General features: G+C 31.3%; 1 protein-coding gene across 1 annotated transcript; it reads right to left on the bottom strand.

Annotated features, from left to right (window-relative positions):
* Window positions 1–147: 147 nt before the first annotated feature.
* Window positions 148–15,777, bottom strand: LOC136980430 (putative ammonium transporter 3). Its single transcript, XM_067276536.1, has 10 exons — window positions 15,706–15,777; window positions 9,328–9,419; window positions 5,104–5,244; window positions 4,469–4,692; window positions 4,069–4,391; window positions 3,922–3,993; window positions 3,800–3,859; window positions 3,650–3,726; window positions 3,217–3,533; window positions 148–527 (listed from the first exon to the last, which is right to left on the bottom strand). Exons 3-10 carry the CDS (start codon window positions 5,216–5,218, stop codon window positions 300–302), a joined length of 1,416 nt encoding a protein of 471 aa, XP_067132637.1. The 5' UTR covers window positions 5,219–5,244; window positions 9,328–9,419; window positions 15,706–15,777; the 3' UTR covers window positions 148–299.
* Window positions 15,778–23,113: the final 7,336 nt, after the last annotated feature.

Here is a 23,113-nt window from a genome sequence, read left to right as displayed (position 1 = left end):
TATTTTCTAAGCTGATTAACACCGGAAGCGGAAGTTATTAATAATTTTGTGTATCTGTTCGCGCATTCCTCATAAGTGTGGTGAGAGTCACCGACGTGAACGACTGATTTTAAAAAATGAATATTGATAATTGTCTACACAAAAGTTATTTTCCTTCAAATTTATTTCATTAAACTAATTTATTAATAAATGAGGACATTAATTAAATGACTATTTATGCCAAATTTAAAATTTAATACATAACTTCTTAAGAATGTGCCTCGTTTCGTTATTATTTAATCCAACATAAAATTATAATTTTATTCGTTATTGCTGATAGTACTAATTTTTAACGATTTGGGATGGATTTTATTATCGTTTCTTATCACATGACTAGTGTTTCTACGACGAAGGGAACCTTCGGATTTTTCTTTTAAAACTCTCAAAACATTAATGTTACCGTCGTGTTGTAAATTATGGTCGACATAATCTGGTCCCATTATCTCTTCTTCGATGGTCATTCGTAGTCCAATAGTGACGTTAATTAGCTACAAATAATCACAAAAAAATTAATTAAAATTGTTCAAATATCGTAATTTTATACAGATAAGATTTAATTACTAATAAATTTACAAGAAACTTCCCGTTCATTTTTATCAATCGACCAAATTTAGTACGATATGTTAATTAGTGTTTTGTGTCTTCCATGTTTTAACTCGAAACCTGTTATATAATTGAATACATTCATAAATTATATGAATTTTTTTTCTTTAGATTCTGAATCCTAAATATCTCAGCAAGATTTTTTAATCCTATCAAAAAGAAACGAAGATGTAAAAATAAGATTAAAGAAGAACTACGTAAGCTGTAACGACAACCAGACTTGGTTACGGAGGTGGTGGCAAACTGACGTGACGTGAAAGAGGAATTGGATTTTGGAAAAGAAAGACGATAGTTAGATCTGAATGGAAAACTCTTTAACGAGGCAGGGCTTTCCAGGGCCGGATTTACATAAGGGCATTTGGAGCCTGTGCCCTGGACCCCACAAAACTAAAAAAAATCGGGCCCCACAAAACTAAAAAAAATCGTTTAAACATAATTTTTTTTCTATTACCGCGACAGCCTAGTGTAGCCTAATCATGAGGGCCACAGGCAGAGAAAACCAAAAAAATTTCACCTAGGTATTTTTTAGTTAAATTAAAATAATTAGTTTTACACAATAAAATATATGTATGTTTACAATAATCTTATTTTTAAATGAAATTTACAACTTCCTAGTTGAAATCTAAGAAATCTAATTGAAAGTACAGTATATTGTGTAAATTTTCTAAATCATCAAATTTGCCTACTCTTAAAGGGGGGCCCTACCGTATTCGTGCCCAGGCCCCCTGATTGTTAAATCTGGCACTTGGACTTTCTAAATCCCGAAGAACACCGGTTCTTTATTAGTACAGTACCATTTCATATAATGTGCATTTTGCCGGATCCCTAATCATTAACTTTTATACTCATACGGCAGAAATTTGATTAAATTTATTACGCTTACATAAACGAGAAATGCTAGCAGTTGACTGTTATGAAAGCTTAATTGGATTGCGTGGTATTTTTATTGTGTATTCTTTTAATGAAATTAAATAATAAATCAAACTTATGTTTAAAAAATTACTTGCGGACCCTTGACTATTAATTCTCAGACCCCAAGTGTCCACAGTTTAAGAATTGCAGCTATAAGTAAGACTAAAGAGTAATAATAATCTATATATATAATCGAGACGAGTTGATATAATAATAATAATAATAATAATAATCAGTGTAGATTCCAAGCGGTTAGGAGTTGAAAGTTGAAATTTGAAATTTGGTACACAGTTAGGATACGTCACGAGGATGCACACTAAGAAGGGATTTTTCGAAATTCCTCCCCACGGGGGAGTGGGACAGGATTAAGTCTTAACACTTCCATTGTTGATGGAAGTGTTAGGTAACGATGAAATTGTTAAGAGAAAGCGACGTGCAAGACGCAGATGCGGTTTTTTTCGTTTTTGCAGGAAATCGAACATATTTTTAGACCCATCTAACAATTCTCTAATTAGTTTAGAAACAGGGGGACCCAATTCTTGCATTCTGTGAAAACGGCTAAGGTAAACTATAACGTAATAATGTTAATCTTCGCTACCGTTACTTTTGCCCGAGCAACGCCAGGCCTACCTGCTAGTAGTGAATAATTTTATCAAAAATATTCTCATATTTTGAAAACACTATAATAATACATGCAACAATTGTTTATATATATATATATATATATATATATACACATATGGTGGTGTATATACGTGGTGTGTGTATATATATACCACTGTATTTCGTCCAAACTTAAGATGGGACTATGACATAAGGAAACAAACAGGCACAACATGGCGGAGAGAAGCAAATGATACGAAAACATGAGCACGAATGGAGGACCAATGTTAAACCATAATTTGAAATGGTAGAATAAGCTGAAGCTGATGATGATGATGACACCACATATATATTCTAATATGTGCATATGAACGTATGTTCAACCGCCATAATCGTAATAACTGTTTAAAATGACCATCGGTAACTGTAATACAGGATTCGATCCTCCTCCTCATTCATTGGTGGGCATTCACAAATACCAGGGGTGTGTCGAATTATTTCACAGGATGCGGCAATGCGATTTCGTAATTCGTCAACATTTTCAATGGAGCCAAATATTACACATCCTGTAACTTTATGCCGTTTTGAACATGTATTCATATGCACTTTTATGATTAAAATTATTCAAAGAATTAGACCCTTAATTTTTTTTTGCGTATATTTAGAATCACCCTGTATATAGGAAATATATATTGTATGACAACATAAATGGAAACTTATTTACGTATAAATTTATACATCTATCTGAACATAATTATTTACAGCTTTCAGTCAGTTGTAGTTAAGAAAATCTTATCTTTCTTCAAACATTCTGCAATGACATTTTTAATCATTGTATGTTTATATTTTAGAAAGAGCTACACACACGTATAAAGAAATTGTTATTTAATTTTAATCCTTTCTTTTTGTTTTTAGATTGTTAGAACATTAATAATTAATTTTATAGTTAATAATTAAATGAAATCCGCATTATACGTCATACGAAATAATATTTGAGAATGAAAACATAATTAAAACAAAACATAAATATAGCAAATGTAATATAAAAGTTAAACTTACTAAGAGAAAAATAGTTGATATCAATAAACTCCAACATATGAGACATCCAGAAGCTAAAATCTGAATAATTAGCAATTTGCAACCGCCTCCGACGAAAAGACCAGATAAATTTCTTGTATAGTTTCTAATGGTATCTCTTTCGGGAAAGAGACCAATTGCTATCATACCCCAGAGTCCTCCCACACCGTGAACTGCAAAAGTGTTTGTAGGATCGTCTACGTGTAACCAATCTAGAAGAGGAACCACCAAAACAATAATTAATCCTGCGATCATTCCGATGACGATTGCTTGCCATGGACGTACTATCGGTGCTCCTCCTATAATTAAATAAATAAGTACAGTATATATATATTTACAAAGGTAAATTTATTAATTAGTGATCTTTACAATCATTTTTTCAATCTTGTTTTGTGATTTTAAGAATATCGTTTACCTGAAATGGCTACCATCGATCCCATAACAGAATCCATAAGAATGCTCACGTCATGAAGACCTTTCTTAGTAAAGAAACTAAAATATAAGATTGCGATAATTTTAGAATTAATGTTATAAGTACTATTATTATAAAAATGAGTTTCATTACCTGAAGCACATGCCTACCATTCCTCCTCCTGTCGATGCTAAAATAGTTGTCACGGCTGCTCTAAAATGGTTATTTAATTAAATATTTTTGTAAATCTGACATCAAATAACAGCTATACTCACCTGGAAGAATATTTCCATTTATTTTCCATAATACCAAACGTGCTTCCCGAATTAAATCCTAACCAACCCCACCTAAAAAAATGATCTCGAGCTTAAAATTCAAATAATCTCAATATGAACTAGCATATTAATTAAACACGACTTAACCATAGCATGAACAGCCCTAAGAGTGCATTAGTAGGATTTCCAAGAGGAAGAGGTTCGAATCCTTGATCATATCTTCCTACTCTGGGTCCTAAAATAATGGCAGCAACTAAACCCGAACACCCTCCTACTAAATGTACTATTCCCGATCCTCCGATATCCACGGCACCCAGAACAGCCAGAAAACCATCCTCTCTCCACATCCAACCCGCGGGTATACAGTAGATAAAGATATTTAAAAAAGAAACTAGACAATATGCGGTAAATTTACATCTTTCAGCCATGGATCCAGATACTAGAGTAGTAGAAGTAGTGCAGTAACCGAGCTATACGTAAAGACGATAATGTCAAAAATCTACACACTTTTATTGAGAGTCTATAACTTGTATAGTACAGTACTTACGTGAAAGACAAACTTTGAATATAAAACTCCCATATCCTGAACTGAAGCTTGAGTAAAGAAGCGACCTGTAGCAAACCAAATAGTTTTGAGGCCGTCCCCGAAACTTAAAGAAAATCCAAAAATCCAATAAGCGAAACCACCAATCAGCAAATTGGTTGCATTTTTGATTAATATATTAACTTCGTTTTTTCGGGATACGATACCAGATTCTAAAAGAGCGTAACCTGAAAATACATAAGAAAAGATATTTTTTTGAAGTTCATATATTATTTATAAAACTCTATCAAAAGTTATATCTAAGTACAGGTGATTACAGTAATACCTATTTATTATGTATTAGTTTCGATTATACGTAACAAATGTCAATACTTATAACCCACAAGTTTGAAAGATGCTATCTTTAATAAAACACATATAAATATTTACTTTTTAATCGAAGAAATTTAACGCTATATGCTGAATTTATATTAAAGCTGACCTGGTTTGTACAATGGATTCTTGCAATTAACTTAACTCTATGGTGTTGTTATGTAAGTAAGAATTGAAGATTGGTTTGAGCATATGATTATGACTAAAATTAAATATTTGGTGTTTAAAAATTTTAATTTTTGGATAGAATAATTGTTAAAGATTACCTGATTGCATGGTGAATATGAGAAAAGCGCTGGTCAAGATAAAAACCACATCATTAGCATCGTTTCTCTCATTGCGAGAGTATATAGGAACGAATGTCGTATTGCTGTCGTTCATGTTTGTCGTTTGTTCATGAATTCAGCCTGTAACAAAATATCGAACCAGTTGACTAACATCTGCCTTACCCATCGATACTGTATATGTAAAGTTTGCTTTAGATCTTTTTATTACTAGTTTGAGCATTATATGTAAGCATTGTACAGTTCCTCTTATAGAAATCGCCCTAATTAATACATGTCTCTAGATAAAAATTTCTTCTGAATATTTCTTGAAAAATATACTTTTTAGGTTCTTTCATATTAATTATTGTTTTTGCTTGCTTTTTTAAAAAAATATATTAAATTATAAAAAAAGTCTTTGAGAGTTAAAGTGAAATCGCAGTGAAATTGCTTTCCTTTTAGGGTTCTAGAGATAGATAAACTTAAAAAATAACTTAGTAGTTATAAAAAATGATGAAAATAATACTTTATGATAACTTCATTTATGATAATATAAATTAATTTTAAATTTAAAAGAGTTGTTCCTAATACTTAGTATTGAATACAATAATGCAAATAAAAATATACAGAAGAATTCGCTTAAAATTATGAAAAATTTAAGGGTTTGAATGATAAATCTAACTTTACCTTAACATGATATACGTTTATCCAGGGATTAAGACAAGAATGGAATGATTTATTTGAAGATGATATAAGACAATTTAACAATGCCTAAGCCATACATCACGTTATTGAGGCCACACTAACACTTTTATTGATTGATTATCCATTAAAGCGTGTCATGTGACAGGTCCGAATTATTCGTATTCTTTCGTCACTCTGATCGACAACATTTAAGATTTATTTATAAAATGGCATTTAATAAAATTCGAAGTTTGTGAGACTGGCAGTGTTTTCAGTTTCAATTTCTTCGAGATAGAAAATAGCTCAATTGATTAACCATAAAAATACAATTTGTAATAAAAAATTAAAATCTCTTTTACCATATTGTAGAGTAAGTTTAATGTATACAAAATTATTTTAGTATAACTAACGAAGTATTGATGATTAAATATATATGCTAATCGCGTAACAGTTGCCTACAATATAGGTAAAACTAACTCTAGATTTAAAATACTTCAGTAATAATATTCCAAGAAAAAACTTTATTGCACCGATATATTTTGTTCTATTACTTTTTATTTGTTTGAGCGAATATATAATTAACTGCATAAAGTTTGGCTACAGGTATACGATTGTATCGCTTATTTTATTTAAACTATTCGACATTATTATCGTTAAACGTGGGTTCGATTCATAATCGAGGCAAAAATAGTTTCTTAATGTAAATAACATACGTTTTATATACTGTATTATCTTTCTCATTTAGAATAATAGAATGTTACAGGAATATTTGTGTTTAAATTAATATATTTTCATATCCATTCTTCTTCTCCAAATGAAATATTTCGATCGAATTTTGTTTTCAATAAAATATAAAAAATTCTTAACATTTATACAAAGGAAATTTCTCGTGCAGAAAGTTACAATTTACATCGAAATTAAATATATTTATTCCGGTTCATGATTCTCTCTATTCGCTTTATAACTAATTATTTGCACGAAAGTAATCTTTATGTGAACAGTGTACAGTTACTGTTTTGATCGATAGTAAGAGAAGACCCAAATAAGCAATCCTTGTTCGAATCATGTTTGTAGATAAAATATTCGTTAATGTATACCTAAACAATTTGAAAATAGATGTTAAATACAGATTTTTTCAGAATTTTTGTGATAAAATTATTTTATACCGGTAAATGATTTGTTTTCCTGCAAAAGTGTATTTCCATCCGAACACCAACCAAGCTACACAGAGAAGTCAACGATGTAACGCTATATATCTTTTTATTAAATTTACAAGTTTTCAAATAAAATTTTTATTAATTTCATAAAATAGAACAATCTTCTTACAGAAAAAATTAATTTTATGAAATCCGTCCTGGAAGATTTTGTGAAAAGTCTACACAAATTATATATACCCTGAATACAAAAATTTTATATAGTAGTAAAAGAATTAAAGATTTAGTTAATTGATTACACTTTCTATTAAAATCTAACCATATTATTTCTCTGAAAAGGATAGTTATAGAATACAGATTTAAATCATTCTCCTTTAGATGATTCAACGAATTTATTGATGGTTTTATATTAAAGGGTTGAGAAATAAGTCTGTTCTTTTTATCGATCCGCTTCTTTTTTTGAAAACTTAATTTTATTCGGTTTTGACCGAAAAATTAAATTTTATAAAGACACTGATGAAAGGACTCTTTTCGAGTATAACTTATTCCTATTTTATGGTTTAAATAATGTAAAAATGTGCATTGCATGCGGAAAAAGAAAATGACATCTTTGTTTGAATGATGTATTATTCTAGTCAAAATAATACGTCGTTCAAATAATAATTTTAAATTGAAATCGAATTTTTTACTAAAAAAATACCTTTTCTTAGAAAAATGATTCTTCTTATAAGAAAGAATTTTAAATTAAATTTATATCTTATTTATATTTTGGAAATGACATCTTAAGAAACAAATCTCTTACCTTCCATTCGTGAACAAAGCTTTAGATACAAAAAAACCCGAGAAGTCTCTTTCTGATTTAACAGGTTGATCTAAAAGTAGGTAAAAGCCGTAAATTTTTACTTTTTTATGGTGGCTTCCATTGTTGACATTAAATTATCTGGAATATTTTAAAAGCAACATTCATTTCGCTCAAATATTCTTGCATTATGTCACCTCTGTTATTGTTTCAGCAATACTAACTACACGTTGCACTTCTGTGTTATCATGGTTTGACATTCACCAAGAAAAGGCCTAAGAAATGTATGTTCTACGATTTTCTTTACTGCTTGTCTGGATAATAAACGAAATTAATAAGACGATTCATTTTAACATTCTCTGGATTGGTTAGATATCGCGACAATGAAACTAGTTCCTTTTGTCATCCTTCCGCGTTTGATAAGGCATTCTTTGAGATTAGGAACTATAAAAATCGAAGAATACATACAAATTAAAATTAGTTGTAAAAATAAATTAGCATTTTGAAGAAAACGTTAAACTTATGCCTCCTATGATGCCAATTTTAATTACCGGTAATCGTAACGATGAAAGGAGAGGGTGTACAAAATTGTTAAGTGAAATCAAAATATATTTATAAATCATTTTAATAAATAATTAATTGCATAATGATTCAAAAAGGCATTTAAATGATTAAAAATTCAGAAAATAGAGATTTTAGAAATGTAATTATTGTAACTTGATGTCGTTGATTTGCTTCCTCTTGGATCCATTGACAAACATATTTATAGAACGAATTTTACAAAAACCTAATCTATAATTGCTATTTTATATCTATGATTGCTTACGTTATAAAATTATAATGCAAATTACGTCTCGAATTATCTATATTATCACAGAAACAAGAAATTTAATTTTTTTTAATGGCAATTGAGCATTTTGCAACATTTAGTGCTATTATAGAGTAAGTATTAAGTGAGCATTAAGGAAAAGTTGTATACGGAATCTTTTTCAAAAGTATAGTTCGATTTGAAGATTTCTTAGACCATACCTCATCATTTCGTATATAACGTTGATATCATTCTCATATTGATTGAAGAGTAAATATTTGTAATTATTTCAGAATACTTATTGATTTAAATCTAATATATATATATATATATATATATTCAATTGTCTGTAAAATATTATGAGAGTTTTCTTTTAAGGAACTTGTAAAGGACTTATCGGAACAACAACAATCATTTACATCTTTATAATCTTCACAATTCTTTAAAGTACGAAACCCTTACTGTTCTATAGATATTGGTGAAATAATCATTCCAATTTCTTGACTTTAAGCTAATGTAAAAAGTAAATAAATTAAAACGATATGTTACGTATGAAATTTATAGCGATAAACAACTTATTTTATATGCTACATATTTAAATATAGGTTTTATTCGTTTCTTAGTTTATTTTAAATGAACCAAATGCAATTATGAAATACAGAAATATTTAAAAGTTTCACATTACATGGAGACAAATGAAGATACGTTATGATTAAAATAATATGAACATTACGGAATATGCTTAAAAATACAAATTTTATTTTTATAACGTTTAAAAGTACATATTTTTGGTATAAAATTAATAATTTTAAACTTGAAGTTGTTGCGTAGAAACAAAATTCGAAGTTTTCATTCCGCCGAATCCTCGACGAATCTAGAAATAAATAATTTATTTCATAAATCAATCATTAATTCATTTGAATTAACAAATATTATATATTAGAATGAGTCTACATCTCATTTTAAACAAGTATATTATAACACGTATCATTTTATCGTAAGCAAATTACGTCATATGCATCGTCATTTGTGATGTCATAAAAGCGGGTTTTTACGTATTATTTTGTGTGACATCATATAAATTACACAAACCATACACACGTACTGTACATGCAAAGACACACAATACATTTAATATAAAATGAATTAAAACTAAGATTTAATTGACGTTTACGAAAAATATTTATACTTTAAAAATCTTAACATAACACTTATCGATGTCAATAGAAAATTCTTACACGAAAGGAAATGAATAACGAAAGAATGAAAGTGTTATCTGTTACAGGAACCAAGATAATCAAGTGTAAAAAAATGCATTTCGTGTTGACATTGTCTTGCAGTGAAGCCGACTACTTGTAAATAATCGATTATTTACAACTAATCGATTACATTACAGAGAATAGAAGTATAAAAAAAAAATAATTCATTGCGTATTTTATTGTAGTCTAGTAAAAGTTTACTGGAATCTTTCGCAGCAATCTTTTGTTTAGCGATATATCTCAATTGTTCACTATATTATTACACAGAAGAATGTAAATAAATCTGTCTATTTAAGCCTGATTGTGTGTATGTATGTGTAAGAATAATGGTATAGATAATTATAAAACGAAACTATTAGCCTTTAAAAAAATTAAAAATATTGCATTGATATACAAGTTATTTAAAATAGACAAATGCCTAATTTAATTACTGCTAATTGTATCCTTCTTCGCATAAAGTTTTAGTCAGAAACAGAAAATCTCAATCCAAACTGAAAATTTCCGGTATAAACACTCCTTTTATCATAAAGCTTTTTTCGGGTGAAATTCCAGAACACAAAAACAAAAACTTATGAGCATAAAAATTTTTAAACACATTCGACGGTGCAACAAGAAAATTAAAAGTAAATAAAAAGCAAGTTAATTTATTAATAAGTAGCTATAATAATAGTAAAAAATCAAGCAACGAGTTGCGTAACTTTCCCGGAAAAAATTTAATATTGTGATTGACGCCATCTGTTATGATATTTTATTTTAAAAAATCTTTTTATATTATTAATTATTATAAAATGGCAAAAAACTTTATTTTGAGTGTAAGATCACTTTTATAAAACATTGTCAATGCTAATAATGAGTAAAATCTTCATTAAGTCAGACTCCTTTCTAACCTTGACTCCTAACCTCTTGAACTTTACCACCAAAATTTCATAGCATTAATCTTCTAATACGCAAACTTTCCTGCAAAATTTCAGAAATTTTTTCGACGAAAGACACAGGAGTTATTAAGTTTCAAAGTAGGTGAACAAAATCGTACCCCTCGCATACACACTCCATATATTCAGATTATAATAAATATATTCGAAGAAATCAAAAAACGGTACAAGAAAAATAAAAAATAAATAAAGAGTAAGCTAATTTATTAATTAGCTATAACAATAGTCAAAAAGTAAGATATCTAATGATTTTTAAAATGTATTTTTTGTTTTATCCTATGAAGAATTGTTTCTGTGAGTAACAAGATAATCCTGTTTGCCTGCATTGTTTTATGATCTTAACAGTCCCAATCAAGAGTTTGATCTACACCTATTTGCGATAATTTATTAGCTCGTTTATTTGTAAGAATAGCTCCTGTATGCTTTAAACGTGTTAACAATATATGAGTAGTAATTCCTCTATTATTAACCGTTTTATAACATTTCATAAAAGAAACATTAAGAACTGAGGGTTAATGTTACCCTAGGATCCAAAATGGCGGCCGGGGAAATTTTTCCCTACTTCGAAGACTGCGACGGGGAAAAAAGTTTTCCCTAGAGTCGAGACGTCGACGACGTGGGGATTTTTTCCCTGTTCGGTTTCTACCCTGCGTTCGACGTTGCCGAGTATCCTGTAACCTCGAAACGGAGACGGTAGTGTGTAAATTTGCGACGGTAGAGGGAGCCTTTTCGTGACGTCGTGCGAGAGTAAAATCGGCGGGAAATTCGTAGGGGTGTTACGAACGAATATGCTAATGCATGATCTGCGACGTGAATTCTGTTCATTTCTGGGCAATTTTATGCAAATCGACTAGTTTCCTGTTGGAATCGTTTACTGCTGTGTTGCGACGAACTGCGTATTGGATTAATTGCTGTGTTTTATTTTTTTTCTAACGATATTTCATGGCCTATTTCATTTGCACACAAATTGCTATCGGTGAATATTTATTATTATTAATTCCTCCAGTATGAGTAAGTATTGTTATTTCTTTTATTACAATTTAATCCTAAAAGTTAGAGAACCAAGTAATCAGAAATTAAGGAAAGACCGTGTTTTTTTCCTCTCCTTACCTCCCCGCGTTTAGTTTATTGCCAATTGTTCGATAATGACTAGTTTTGCCGATTTGAGTTGCAACGACGAATTTTGGTGTAGATGCAATTCCCGTGATTTCTACAAGTTAATGGAAGACGACTTTTCGGAGCTAGGTTTGCCTCCCCGTATCGATAACGCATCGAATTTTGCTGTAAAATTAAGCATACAGCCGACCGAGTCCGTTTGCATTCATTGCGATGAAGATAAGAAATGCTTCATATGTCAGGTGAAAGACAGATCAGAAAACACTGTGAATTGGATCGTTTGTAAATACGTGAATTCCGGCAGTACGATAATAACGGACGAATGGAAAGGATATGCACATTGACGACATAGAAGGAGTAGCGGTCGAACATAGAACAGTCAACCATTCGAAAAATTTCGTCGACCCCCAAAGAGGAGATCATACTCAGAATATCGAACAATCGAAAAGTGAGTAAAAAAACTCCTCTTTTTGTTGTTTTTTTTATTGTTTATTTCGGTTAAAAATTCCGCGGAGTCTGCAGAGAAATTCAAGATGGCGGCCGGAACCGCGGCCATCTTGAATGCAGGGAAAAAGTTTTTCCCTGTCGCAGTCTCCGAAGTAGGGAAAAATTTTCCCGGCCGCCATTTTGGATCCTAGGGTAACATTAACCGAACTGAGAATTCCAAGATAAAATATTGAAATTTTTGACAAGAAACAGATAAGTAAAGGAAATCAGAAATTCTCTCGGATTCGATCATCAGTCATCTATATATATAAATGAGGATGTTTGTTTGTTTGTTCGCTATGCACACCTAGGCCGTTCGACCAATTGCTACGAAACTCGGCAGTTATGTCAAAATACTTTTAACTCCAATAATGTCGTACATTTTCTTAATTCGTCAGGTAACCGAACTAAGGAAGGGTCTGCGGGTATAAACCAAGTTTGTGGGTGCCGATGGATTTAGACTCGAAAACACCTTTACAAATTTTTTCGTGTATTGTTACGAAAAAATTGTTGCTTACATCTAATCTTATTACGTCTTCCTCGGTGTTCGTTCCACGAAGATATTCTGTGTGATCTGGAGCAATAATTCATAATTCCGTTACGAGTTCGTACGATGTCGGGCCAGAGGCGGAGTCGTTGACGAGATAGATAAAAGGAGTCACTTAGCATTGGCATTAGCATTGTCTTGAAGCATTGGCAATACACGATTCGGAAAGAAGAGATGAAAGGTTGGAGAAGCGTGGTTTTAGAAGAACGGTCGGAGATGCACCTTGAGATGCGGGTTTATATAAACTTTAGCCTCTGACCTAACAATATAATTGGTCCCAAATCCTCCTCCTTTCTCCCCGATTGGTCCTTGTTTCCCTCCAGGTAGAACGAGACCCGATCGGAGCGAAAGAAAGGTCGTATCTCGATGTTAACCCGACACCGCATCTCGATCTCAGACGACGGATGTTTAAACGAACCTTAAAACTTTTGCTCGTATTTCTAAACGTTTTGCTTTCTCTCTATCAAAAATTTCTATAAGACATATCGCAATAATTATTTATCGATCGAAATATTTCATAGCACTTCGAGTTTGCCGTAATTTCATTCATATTTACGAGCATCCAAGCTAAAGTTCGTCTTCCCGGCTCGACACGTGAATTCAGGTCGGCGGACTGTAGTACGTGCAATGATTTTAAAACACAAAGTAGAGCTCGAAGTCTTTTTCTGTGTTGTTCGATGTTGTTTCTGTCTTCGATGTTGTTTTCCTATTTATTATCATGGCGACATTGCTTCATTCAAAATTTTGTTGGTTAATGTTACCCTAGGATCCAAAATGGCGGCCGGGAAAATTTTTCCCTACTTCGGAGACTGCGACAGGGAAAAACTTTTTCCCTGCATTCAAGATGGCCGCGGTTCCGGCCGCCATCTTGAATTTCTCTGCAGACTCCGCGGAATTTTTAACCGAAATAAACAATAAAAAAAACAACAAAAAGAGGAGTTTTTTTACTCACTTTTCGATTGTTCGATATTCTGAGTATGATCTCCTCTTTGGGGGTCGACGAAATTTTTCGAATGGTTGACTGTTCTATGTTCGACCGCTACTCCTTCTATGTCGTCAATGTGCATATATCCTTTCCATTCGTCCGTTATTATCGTACTGCCGGAATTCACGTATTTACAAACGATCCAATTCACAGTGTTTTCTGATCTGTCGTTCACCTGACATATGAAGCATTTCTTATCTTCATCGCAATGAATGCAAACGGACTCGGTCGGCTGTATGCTTAATTTTACAGCAAAATTCGATGCGTTATCGATACGGGGAGGCAAACCTAGCTCCGAAAAGTCGTCTTCCATTAACTTGTAGAAATCACGGGAATTGCATCTACGACCAAAATTCGTCGTTGCAACTCAAATCGGCAAAACTAGTCATTATCGAACAATTGGCAATAAACTAAACGCGGGGAGGTAAGGAGAGGAAAAAAACACGGTCTTTCCTTAATTTCTGATTACTTGGTTCTCTAACTTTTAGGATTAAATTGTAATAAAAGAAATAACAATACTTACTCATACTGGAGGAATTAATAATAATAAATATTCACCGATAGCAATTTGTGTGCAAATGAAATAGGCCATGAAATATCGTTAGAAAAAAAATAAAACACAGCAATTAATCCAATACGCAGTTCGTCGCAACACAGCAGTAAACGATTCCAACAGGAAACTAGTCGATTTGCATAAAATTGCCCAGAAATGAACAGAATTCACGTCGCAGATCATGCATTAGCATATTCGTTCGTAACACCCCTACGAATTTCCCGCCGATTTTACTCTCGCACGACGTCACGAAAAGGCTCCCTCTACCGTCGCAAATTTACACACTACCGTCTCCGTTTCGAGGTTACAGGATACTCGGCAACGTCGAACGCAGGGTAGAAACCGAACAGGGAAAAAATCCCCACGTCGTCGACGTCTCGACTCTAGGGAAAACTTTTTTCCCCGTCGCAGTCTTCGAAGTAGGGAAAAATTTCCCCGGCCGCCATTTTGGATCCTAGGGTAACATTAACCATTTTCTGTAGTTGTAGTCTGTATAATGTGCACTTTATTCACATGTTGAGTCCTACTGTCAAATCTGCATCCAGTATGCTTATGTCACACTTTCAAACGTATCTTTTACTTAGATGTTTTTCAACCTGGTTTCACCAGGTTGATAAAGCAAAGCTCTGCAGGATTACAGGATCACATAAAAGCAATTATTCTCGCATTTTTACAAGATTTTTTTTTTATTTAAATAAGTCTTATATCAAGTCTTTTGGACGTTAAGGTTATCAACTTCAATCACATGCGGGGCCGTAACAAGCTATCCAACACGGAACACTTTTGAAATATTAATAGTAGACCAGTATTAACTAGTAGTCGTTGACGATCCTCTCTCCCAGGAAGAGGTCAACGACTACTTTTGGTCGACTTTACTTTAATTTCAACCTCCACTTACAACAGTTCCTTCTTCCTATCGGACCCACCGGCATGGTGACATTCGATTAGAAAAATTACATAATACGAGGTTACCGGCAAGCAATTTAAAGAATTTTTAAAATGTATTAGATTGGTCACTTGGTGTGATAAATCCTTACGTAAGATAATCTTTGTAGTTATATAAATCAAATACTATAATATGATATAATAGAAGGGTTAGAGGTACAAAATGATCTAATAATCTTAATGTCAGTACTTATTTTTTGCCCGGGCAACGCCGGGCCTATCTTCTAGTATTCTTATAAAAGTAATATTCACATAAAATTATTAATAATATAGTTAGCATGAAAATAATAAGTTCAACTATATTTTATTAATTAAAATCGTAGTAAATGTGACTTACATATACGAAAATATAGCAGCACGATTGGATAATAAAATAGAAGAAAGTAGAGATAGCCATATTGTAATAATGGTCCGTATCAAACAAATAATGACGTAAAGGTCTATCAAAGCATGCGTAAAAGAAAATTATATAGCTTATTTTGTACTTATATTATAATATATCCTTTTGGATGTTTCTATATTTATTCTCATTCCAAAATAATTTATTTATTTTGTCACGTTACAGTAACGAAATTGAATTTTTCATTTAAATAAACAACATCGACGTCATTTAAAGTAATTATTAAACAAGTAAAATGAACAATTTAACAATATTCTGTGAGAAATTATTTAAAAATCATGAGACACCAAGTATATTCAATGTCCTTGAATGAATCCATTGTTTTTATTTCCTGTAACTCTGTTTATAAATTAAAAAATAACTACAGGTACAGTACATAGCATGTTATTACATGACAAATTTATACAAAAAATTGCAAGCGTATTAGTAAAATTATTTATAGGAATATATTCTGCTTTTATGGTATGTATATATATAATTATATATGTTATGGACTAAGTGATTAATACGGGTATCACGAATAATGACAAACAAAATCGGTAGTATCGAACATTAGTATCGAATTTTAAATTCATGCGAACAGTAGTTAATCTTGTGCGACATTTTATTTTTCTTTTGCCTCTTAAAATAGTATTTTTTTTTACGATGGATCAATCATTAATTGATCTGAATAACTGGTTCAACAACCGATTAAATGAGTTAATAACAGCAAAAGTCAGAACAGTCAGACTTTTACAAAATCAGCATATTTGACAATGATAGAAAAACTGAGAGTCAAAAAATCAGTGACTTAAATTCCCAGAAGAATATCAGCGTTTACGTAGATATGACGTTATTTCTATCGGAGAAATAGAAAGGTTAATTGTGCCCGTAAAAGAAAGTAATTTGATTAAATATTGCGCTCATACTGAATAAATATTTCAGATATTGCACGATGCTCATATCGTGGCGGCAGAAACCGTATGGAAAAGAATTAAATACGAAATATAAAAAATATAAGGGAGATGATCATAATTTACTTGAACTTATGTGAAATCCGTCAGATAAAACAATGTTCCTTAGATAGGCTTGGTTTTTAAACCAAATTTAAGTAATGAAATGAACTCAAGATGTCAGATTGACCTTATAGATATGCAGTCGCAAGCCAATGAACAATATAAATTTATATGTGTACCACCTTCTGTTTTTAAACTCTTTCCGCCGTATGGGCACTAAAAGGGCCTCCATTAGCAAGCCCATTATGGGTTTGGCCAGGCCCACAATGAGACTGCCGGGCGATGAGGACCAGAGCCCGACATAACCGGACGAACCACCCCGAAAAATTCTTGGGGATTTTTTCGAACTGTCCGGATTTGATCCCGGGTCCCCCAGGGTGGCAGGCTGCCAATCTTGACCGCAGCGGCCTCTTAACTACGACCGTTAAAAACCAAAAGGGCTGAAGATGTAGCATATGTAGCCTATGTTCTTTTACATATTTTTACAATTTTCGGTGTTCTGAATATCTACAAAGCAATAACCGTGGAGAATTCGCCAATAATGTCATCAAAGAACCGTGTGGCCTGAGTTAAAAATTGTGCATGAAAAGTCCAGGCACTCACAAAGCCAGGGTTCAGTAGAAAGATGTAATCAAGACGTATAAAATATGTTTAATTCTCGGTTGGAGAATAATAACACTAACAAATAGTCGGAAGGATTACGTTTTGTACAACTGATGAAAAATCGAGTGCATCATACTCGTACTGGTATAAACTTCAGTCCCTATGAGGCCATGATTGGAGCAAAGTTAAAATGTGAATTTCATCATTTGATGGACGATTTTCGTAAACGTGAAACTAAATTCAAAGAACATTATCGTTTGAATGTGTTCCAGTTTGACGGTATTTCTCAGCAGACGTGTTCCATAGACACTGATATTTCCAAATTCTCATATTAAAATATCCTAAAACTGTTTGAGAAGCGAAGCAACTAAAGAATTAATTAACCAGGCATTTTGCTTTTCAACTCTTTTCGAATAGCTTTATAGACTTTCCATTTTCTTTAATGGTAGCATGTTAATGGTAAATGTCTTGTAATATTTCGGTGTAAATGATAATTAAATTAGAAATGCCTTGTGTGTTATGCGAAAAATGTATATACAAATTTTGAGTCTACACTGTTATATAAAGGAATTTATGTAAGATTTTAGTACTTAGATGCAACGAATAGAGATAGGTTTGAGAGAATGAAGTGGACGATAATCATTTTTTCATAATTTGGCCACGTAAAATGAAAAAAATAGACATATTTATACCGAATGGAAAATTTAATTCAGTTTTTTTTTATTGTCGTTAAGCAATTGTTATCATTGTTGCGAAATGCATTGTCGTTTGCATTGTTGAAGGCTAAATGACGATTTTTATAATAAAAATGGAGATTTTAGGGGGGTTGGAAAGGGATTACATTGTTGTGGAACAGAAAAATTGGTTGGGAAGTGTAGGAAGTATGTGTGTGTAAGAACAAATGAAAGGACGCGCGTGCGACGGACTGGAACACGGCCCTGTGCATCGTTCATATTTATATTATTTTTATTTTTGGTTTCGAGGCCCTAAGCAACAGCTTACATAGTTTACTTGTAAATCCGACAGATGTCAAAACTAATGTTTTTTAACACAAAGCACAAATATGTATATAACGATCTCGCTCAACGTTTCAATACCACATAATGACGGGTCCCGCTAGCAATAATTGATCTCCTATAAAATCTTTTCAGGCACCTAATGTAGTAATATTTAAGTTTGTCTTTCATTTACTAATACTACAATGGAGAATTGAATTACACATTTATCTCCTAGATCAGTGGTGCGCAAACTATTTTTATTTTCGATTCCCCCATTTTGTGTAAAATTTTGCCGCGACCTCTGGATAGACATCCACTTTTTTTTAATCGTCAACATAGTTAATGTGAAATTATTATTTTATGCTTTATTAGAGGTCTGAATAAAACATAATTTTATGAAACAATGGTTTATATTTATGCATATGGGTAACTTCGAAATTCACACTTTTACCCGCAAACTTGTGAAAGCGAATGTTCTATTCATTATAATAATCTTTCTGTTTATATTTACACTAGGACAAAGAGCAGTACCGAACCATTGTTTAATGTAAAGTTTAAAAGATTTCCACATGCTTTACCCTCGATAAGTAGCCATATTGTTTACATTTCACTAGCGCCACAACAAGATGCGGTAACAGCCGTGGGTGAGAATATACGGCATTATATTCAATAATTGATGATAATTACTTAAATTGTATAGCGTTATATTAAATTATGATTGTCACCTAAATTTATCTGAAATAAATCATTTTTTTTTATTAATCTTTTTTTCTTGTCGTTGTGTCGATTCGTCCTACATTGAACATCTCAATATGTAGCAATCAAAATAAGAATTATCAGTTGTATACTTATAGAATTAGTAATTGTCATTTATCTTATGGACTAAGTGTGAGTTTTATATCATTATGCAAATTCGAGTGTAAAACAACTAAAATTTCATAAGTTGCCAGAAAACTCTTGGTGCATGTTTGCATGTATACATTGCTTGTTGGAAACGAGAAAACTAAACTTTAGTCTCAAAATTCACACATTACATCTTTACATTACAAATGTTGAATTCATGAATTTCTCCAAAATGTGAAGCGGAGACTAATAATTTTCAATAGCGAAATGCAGAAATATATTAAATCACGCAAGAGTTTCTGAGTGCGGCATTCTCTGTAAAATACAACTAGCGTGGAATCTAAACAAGAGATTCCTAGGATTCAAAATACAGTAACTATATATTTGCATCAGCTTGGGAAACTGGGATCAAATTCGGAATAGCAACTCCCCGGAAATTTTTCATGGGCGAACTGTCCAGGATATGTTAGGCTCCATCTCTTCCGTTGTAGGCCTAGCCGAATCCACAATGGGCATGAAAAAACATAAGACTTACCTTTATTTTCAGTTTTTTTTTTAATTTAACGATTTCAATTAATGTTGGTCCAAAGAAGAAAATAATTCTCGATTAATAATAGATTAAATTACAATTAAGGTTTTGTAATAGCATTTCTTCAGCTATGAATATGGCATCTAGTCTACACAATAAGACAAATTTAGGTAAATCCGTCACATTCACTTTTTATTTCATTTAATACTGAAGTAAATTAAATACTACTTAACACAAATAGACATGGTATTTTCAATTTCTTTTTGTAATTCTATTTTTTGAGGATATTTCTGATCACGGACCAAAGTTTAATGTGATTTTATTTTTTATGCAATTGTTTCACTACAAAATTCAAGTTTATTAAATTATTTTTTCTCAATATCCACTGTTTTGTGGTGAAACTTTTTAGCAATAGAACACCGGTTGAAATAGTGTAAAGGTACTGTACATATAATACAAGTCGCCTTGGCCAGTTATAGTGATTTAAAACGACTCGGGACAACAGCATAACATAATCTGTAAACTCGAGAAACACTGCCAAATATTTTCGTTGTTACTTTGACATAGTCATTCATAGAACGACGACAGTGTGACCTCTATCAAGACGTCACACTGTCGTTGTTCTATAAACTTCAACTGAAGTGGAAGATAGAACTCTCGGATGGTGCCGAAGTATCTGTCCGAGTGTCGTAAATTGGCATAAATCGTAAAAACCAAGCCGAAGTGAAAAGTCATGTCCAGTTCAGTAACTCTTGTGCTTTTTTTTGAAAATTTCTGAAATTTTTCAGGTTGATTTGTGTATTAGACTCTAATAATTATAGGATTGATGCTATTAAGTTTTGGTGGTTAAAAGTCAATGGGGTGAGGAGAAAAAGAGGGTCGTGTGTCATATCTCGAGCAGGGTTGGACTTAATGACAATTTTACTTGTTATTAGCATTTACATTTTTTTTTTTTAATAAAACTGAACGTACCTTCAAAATTAAGCTTTTTGCCATTTTATGATTAAAAAACTTTTTATATTTTTAATTAATAAAATATCATAATAGATAGCGCCACGAGGTTTAAACATTGCAGTGAAAGTTAAGCAACTTGTTGCTGGATTTTTTTATACTTATTCTCTGGAACTCTGGGGAAAATATAGACTGTTATGAAATATGGACATTCCGCTCTTCCTGATTTGATCTCCTTGGCAATTCATGATAAACAAAACAATGCTAGGCTAAAATAACCAAATCTGTAATATGGTTTTCATTTTAAAGTTTAGCCTTCTTACTTTTTTTGACCAGGCAATGCAGACATATATGCTAATTACTAATAAAACAAACAATTACAAACTCTGATAAAAAAAAATAAATAAATTTTAAAAATATCTTTATAAATTTAAAATACTCTAAACTAATTTAATCGTTCCTAAAAACCCATGAAACATTTTCATTTAGTTTAAGTTCAAATCCAGATAAAGAATTCACTGTTCCATAGAAAACCATATTTGTAAAAGTACGGGATGAAAAATGCATTAGTAGTTCCAATGGAAACTGTCTCGACATGCTGTTGAACGGTTCTGACTGGATCTACCTACCTCTATTAGTTACATAAATATGACAACTCTACAAAACAAACTTAAAAGTAAACAGTAAATGTTTTTGATCTGAACCACAGAATCAAACTTAAAATATATAATTTAATTATGTTTCTGTTACTGGTTTTTTGTAGACTTTAAAGAATTAAAAGCTAGTGGCTTTCTTTCTTCAATAACATATCACACAAGGAACAGTTGCATTTCCTTTAGTAAAAACTACATAAACAACTGTTCCTTGTGTGATATGTTACTGAAGAAAGAAAGCCACTAGCTTTTAATTCTTTAAAATACATAGTATATTACGGAAGACTAATTAATTTATTGTAATTTAGATTATCATAAAGAAGAATTTTGTCCTGAATTTTAATCATATATATGTTAACTGTTACGTTGTTAACTTATTTATGAACTTCATTTGCAAAATTTTGTTTTGTTGGTTTTTTATGTTATTTTTAATCTTAACTGTTATATATGAAAAAATAATAATTCTATTAACACATTAAAATATTTAAAAATAATTTTTTTAAACTTACACATTTTTATTGCCAAACTTGCCAAAGATAAAAAGATGTGCTGGTTTAACAGTTTGATCAGATTGACAGTAAAAGCATGAAAAAAATAATAAAGAATACAAATAATTAATAAATACAAATTTTCATATCATTCAACAATCTGATTCTATTAATTTACAAGAATGAATTCATGCATTCATCCTGTATAAAATAGTTGAAATAATTGTTTAATGATGAAAAAATCTCAGAATTTAATTATACCTTTAGTTGTCATAGAGATGGATAAAAACAATCTCTGTGGAAACCATAAATAAAATATTTTCTGGTATTAGCTAGCATTGATAATATTTAAAATACATTTGAGATGGTAAAATTAAGCATTTATAAAAAAGAACTTACAAAATTGCATCAAAGTTCCATTAAAACATAACTATAATTAAAGGAATTTTTACAAATCTTTTTTCCTGCAAAGAACATTGATCATATTCAAGATTTTAAATGTTTAAAAAGCAAATATTCCTTCAGAAAAACTAAATTTAATTTTGAAAATATAATTTAATATTTAGCTTCATACCAATTCAAAATAAATATATTTTTAAAAATTTAATGATTTCAAGAGCCAATTTTAAAATTGCCTTTGAAATAAAATAAAAATTACTTTATTACTTTGAATTTAAGATAATCATCTGTAAAAAAAAAAGTACTTTTAGAAAAATAAAAAAAACACTAATAATTAAAAGTAAATGTAATTTAAAAGAATTTATAAAAATATAAAAGCATTATTTAACATGCTTAAAGTGAACCATAACAGAAAGTACTATAGAATTGTCACTAAATAAAGACTGTAATATAAATTTCACTGTTTCAAATAATCAAACTTTTCAAATATTGAAAATTATTTCACTAATAAAATCATTACAGTAAATAATTTTGAACAGTTAATATTCTTCTAAAAACTATTTATCTAAATCAGTGGTTCCCAAAGTGGGTGCTACTGTGGTGAGTAAATCTAGGGGGAGCAAAAAGAAGCAAGTGGGCAGCAGGGGGCTCTGGAGGCAGGATCCTGAACAATGACCATAGGCGAAGGTTAGGGTCACTGAAAACCTTTCCCTTTCCTTTGTTAAAACAAATAAAGAGAAACATTGTATTTAATGGTTTCCAGATGTTGAGAACAATCTAAATATATAAAATTATTTGTCCTGACTGACTGACTGATTCATCATCGCCCAGAGCAAACCGCTGAACCTAGAGGTGAAATTTGGTACACAGTTAGGGTACATCATGA

Source organism: Centruroides vittatus, unplaced genomic scaffold, assembly GCF_030686945.1.
Source record: "Centruroides vittatus isolate TY-2023 unplaced genomic scaffold, ASM3068694v2 contig_7, whole genome shotgun sequence".
NCBI classification, from domain to species: domain Eukaryota; kingdom Metazoa; phylum Arthropoda; class Arachnida; order Scorpiones; family Buthidae; genus Centruroides; species Centruroides vittatus.
The sequence above is the reverse complement of the archived record's forward strand: the minus strand, read 5'-3'. Positions and strand labels throughout refer to the sequence as shown.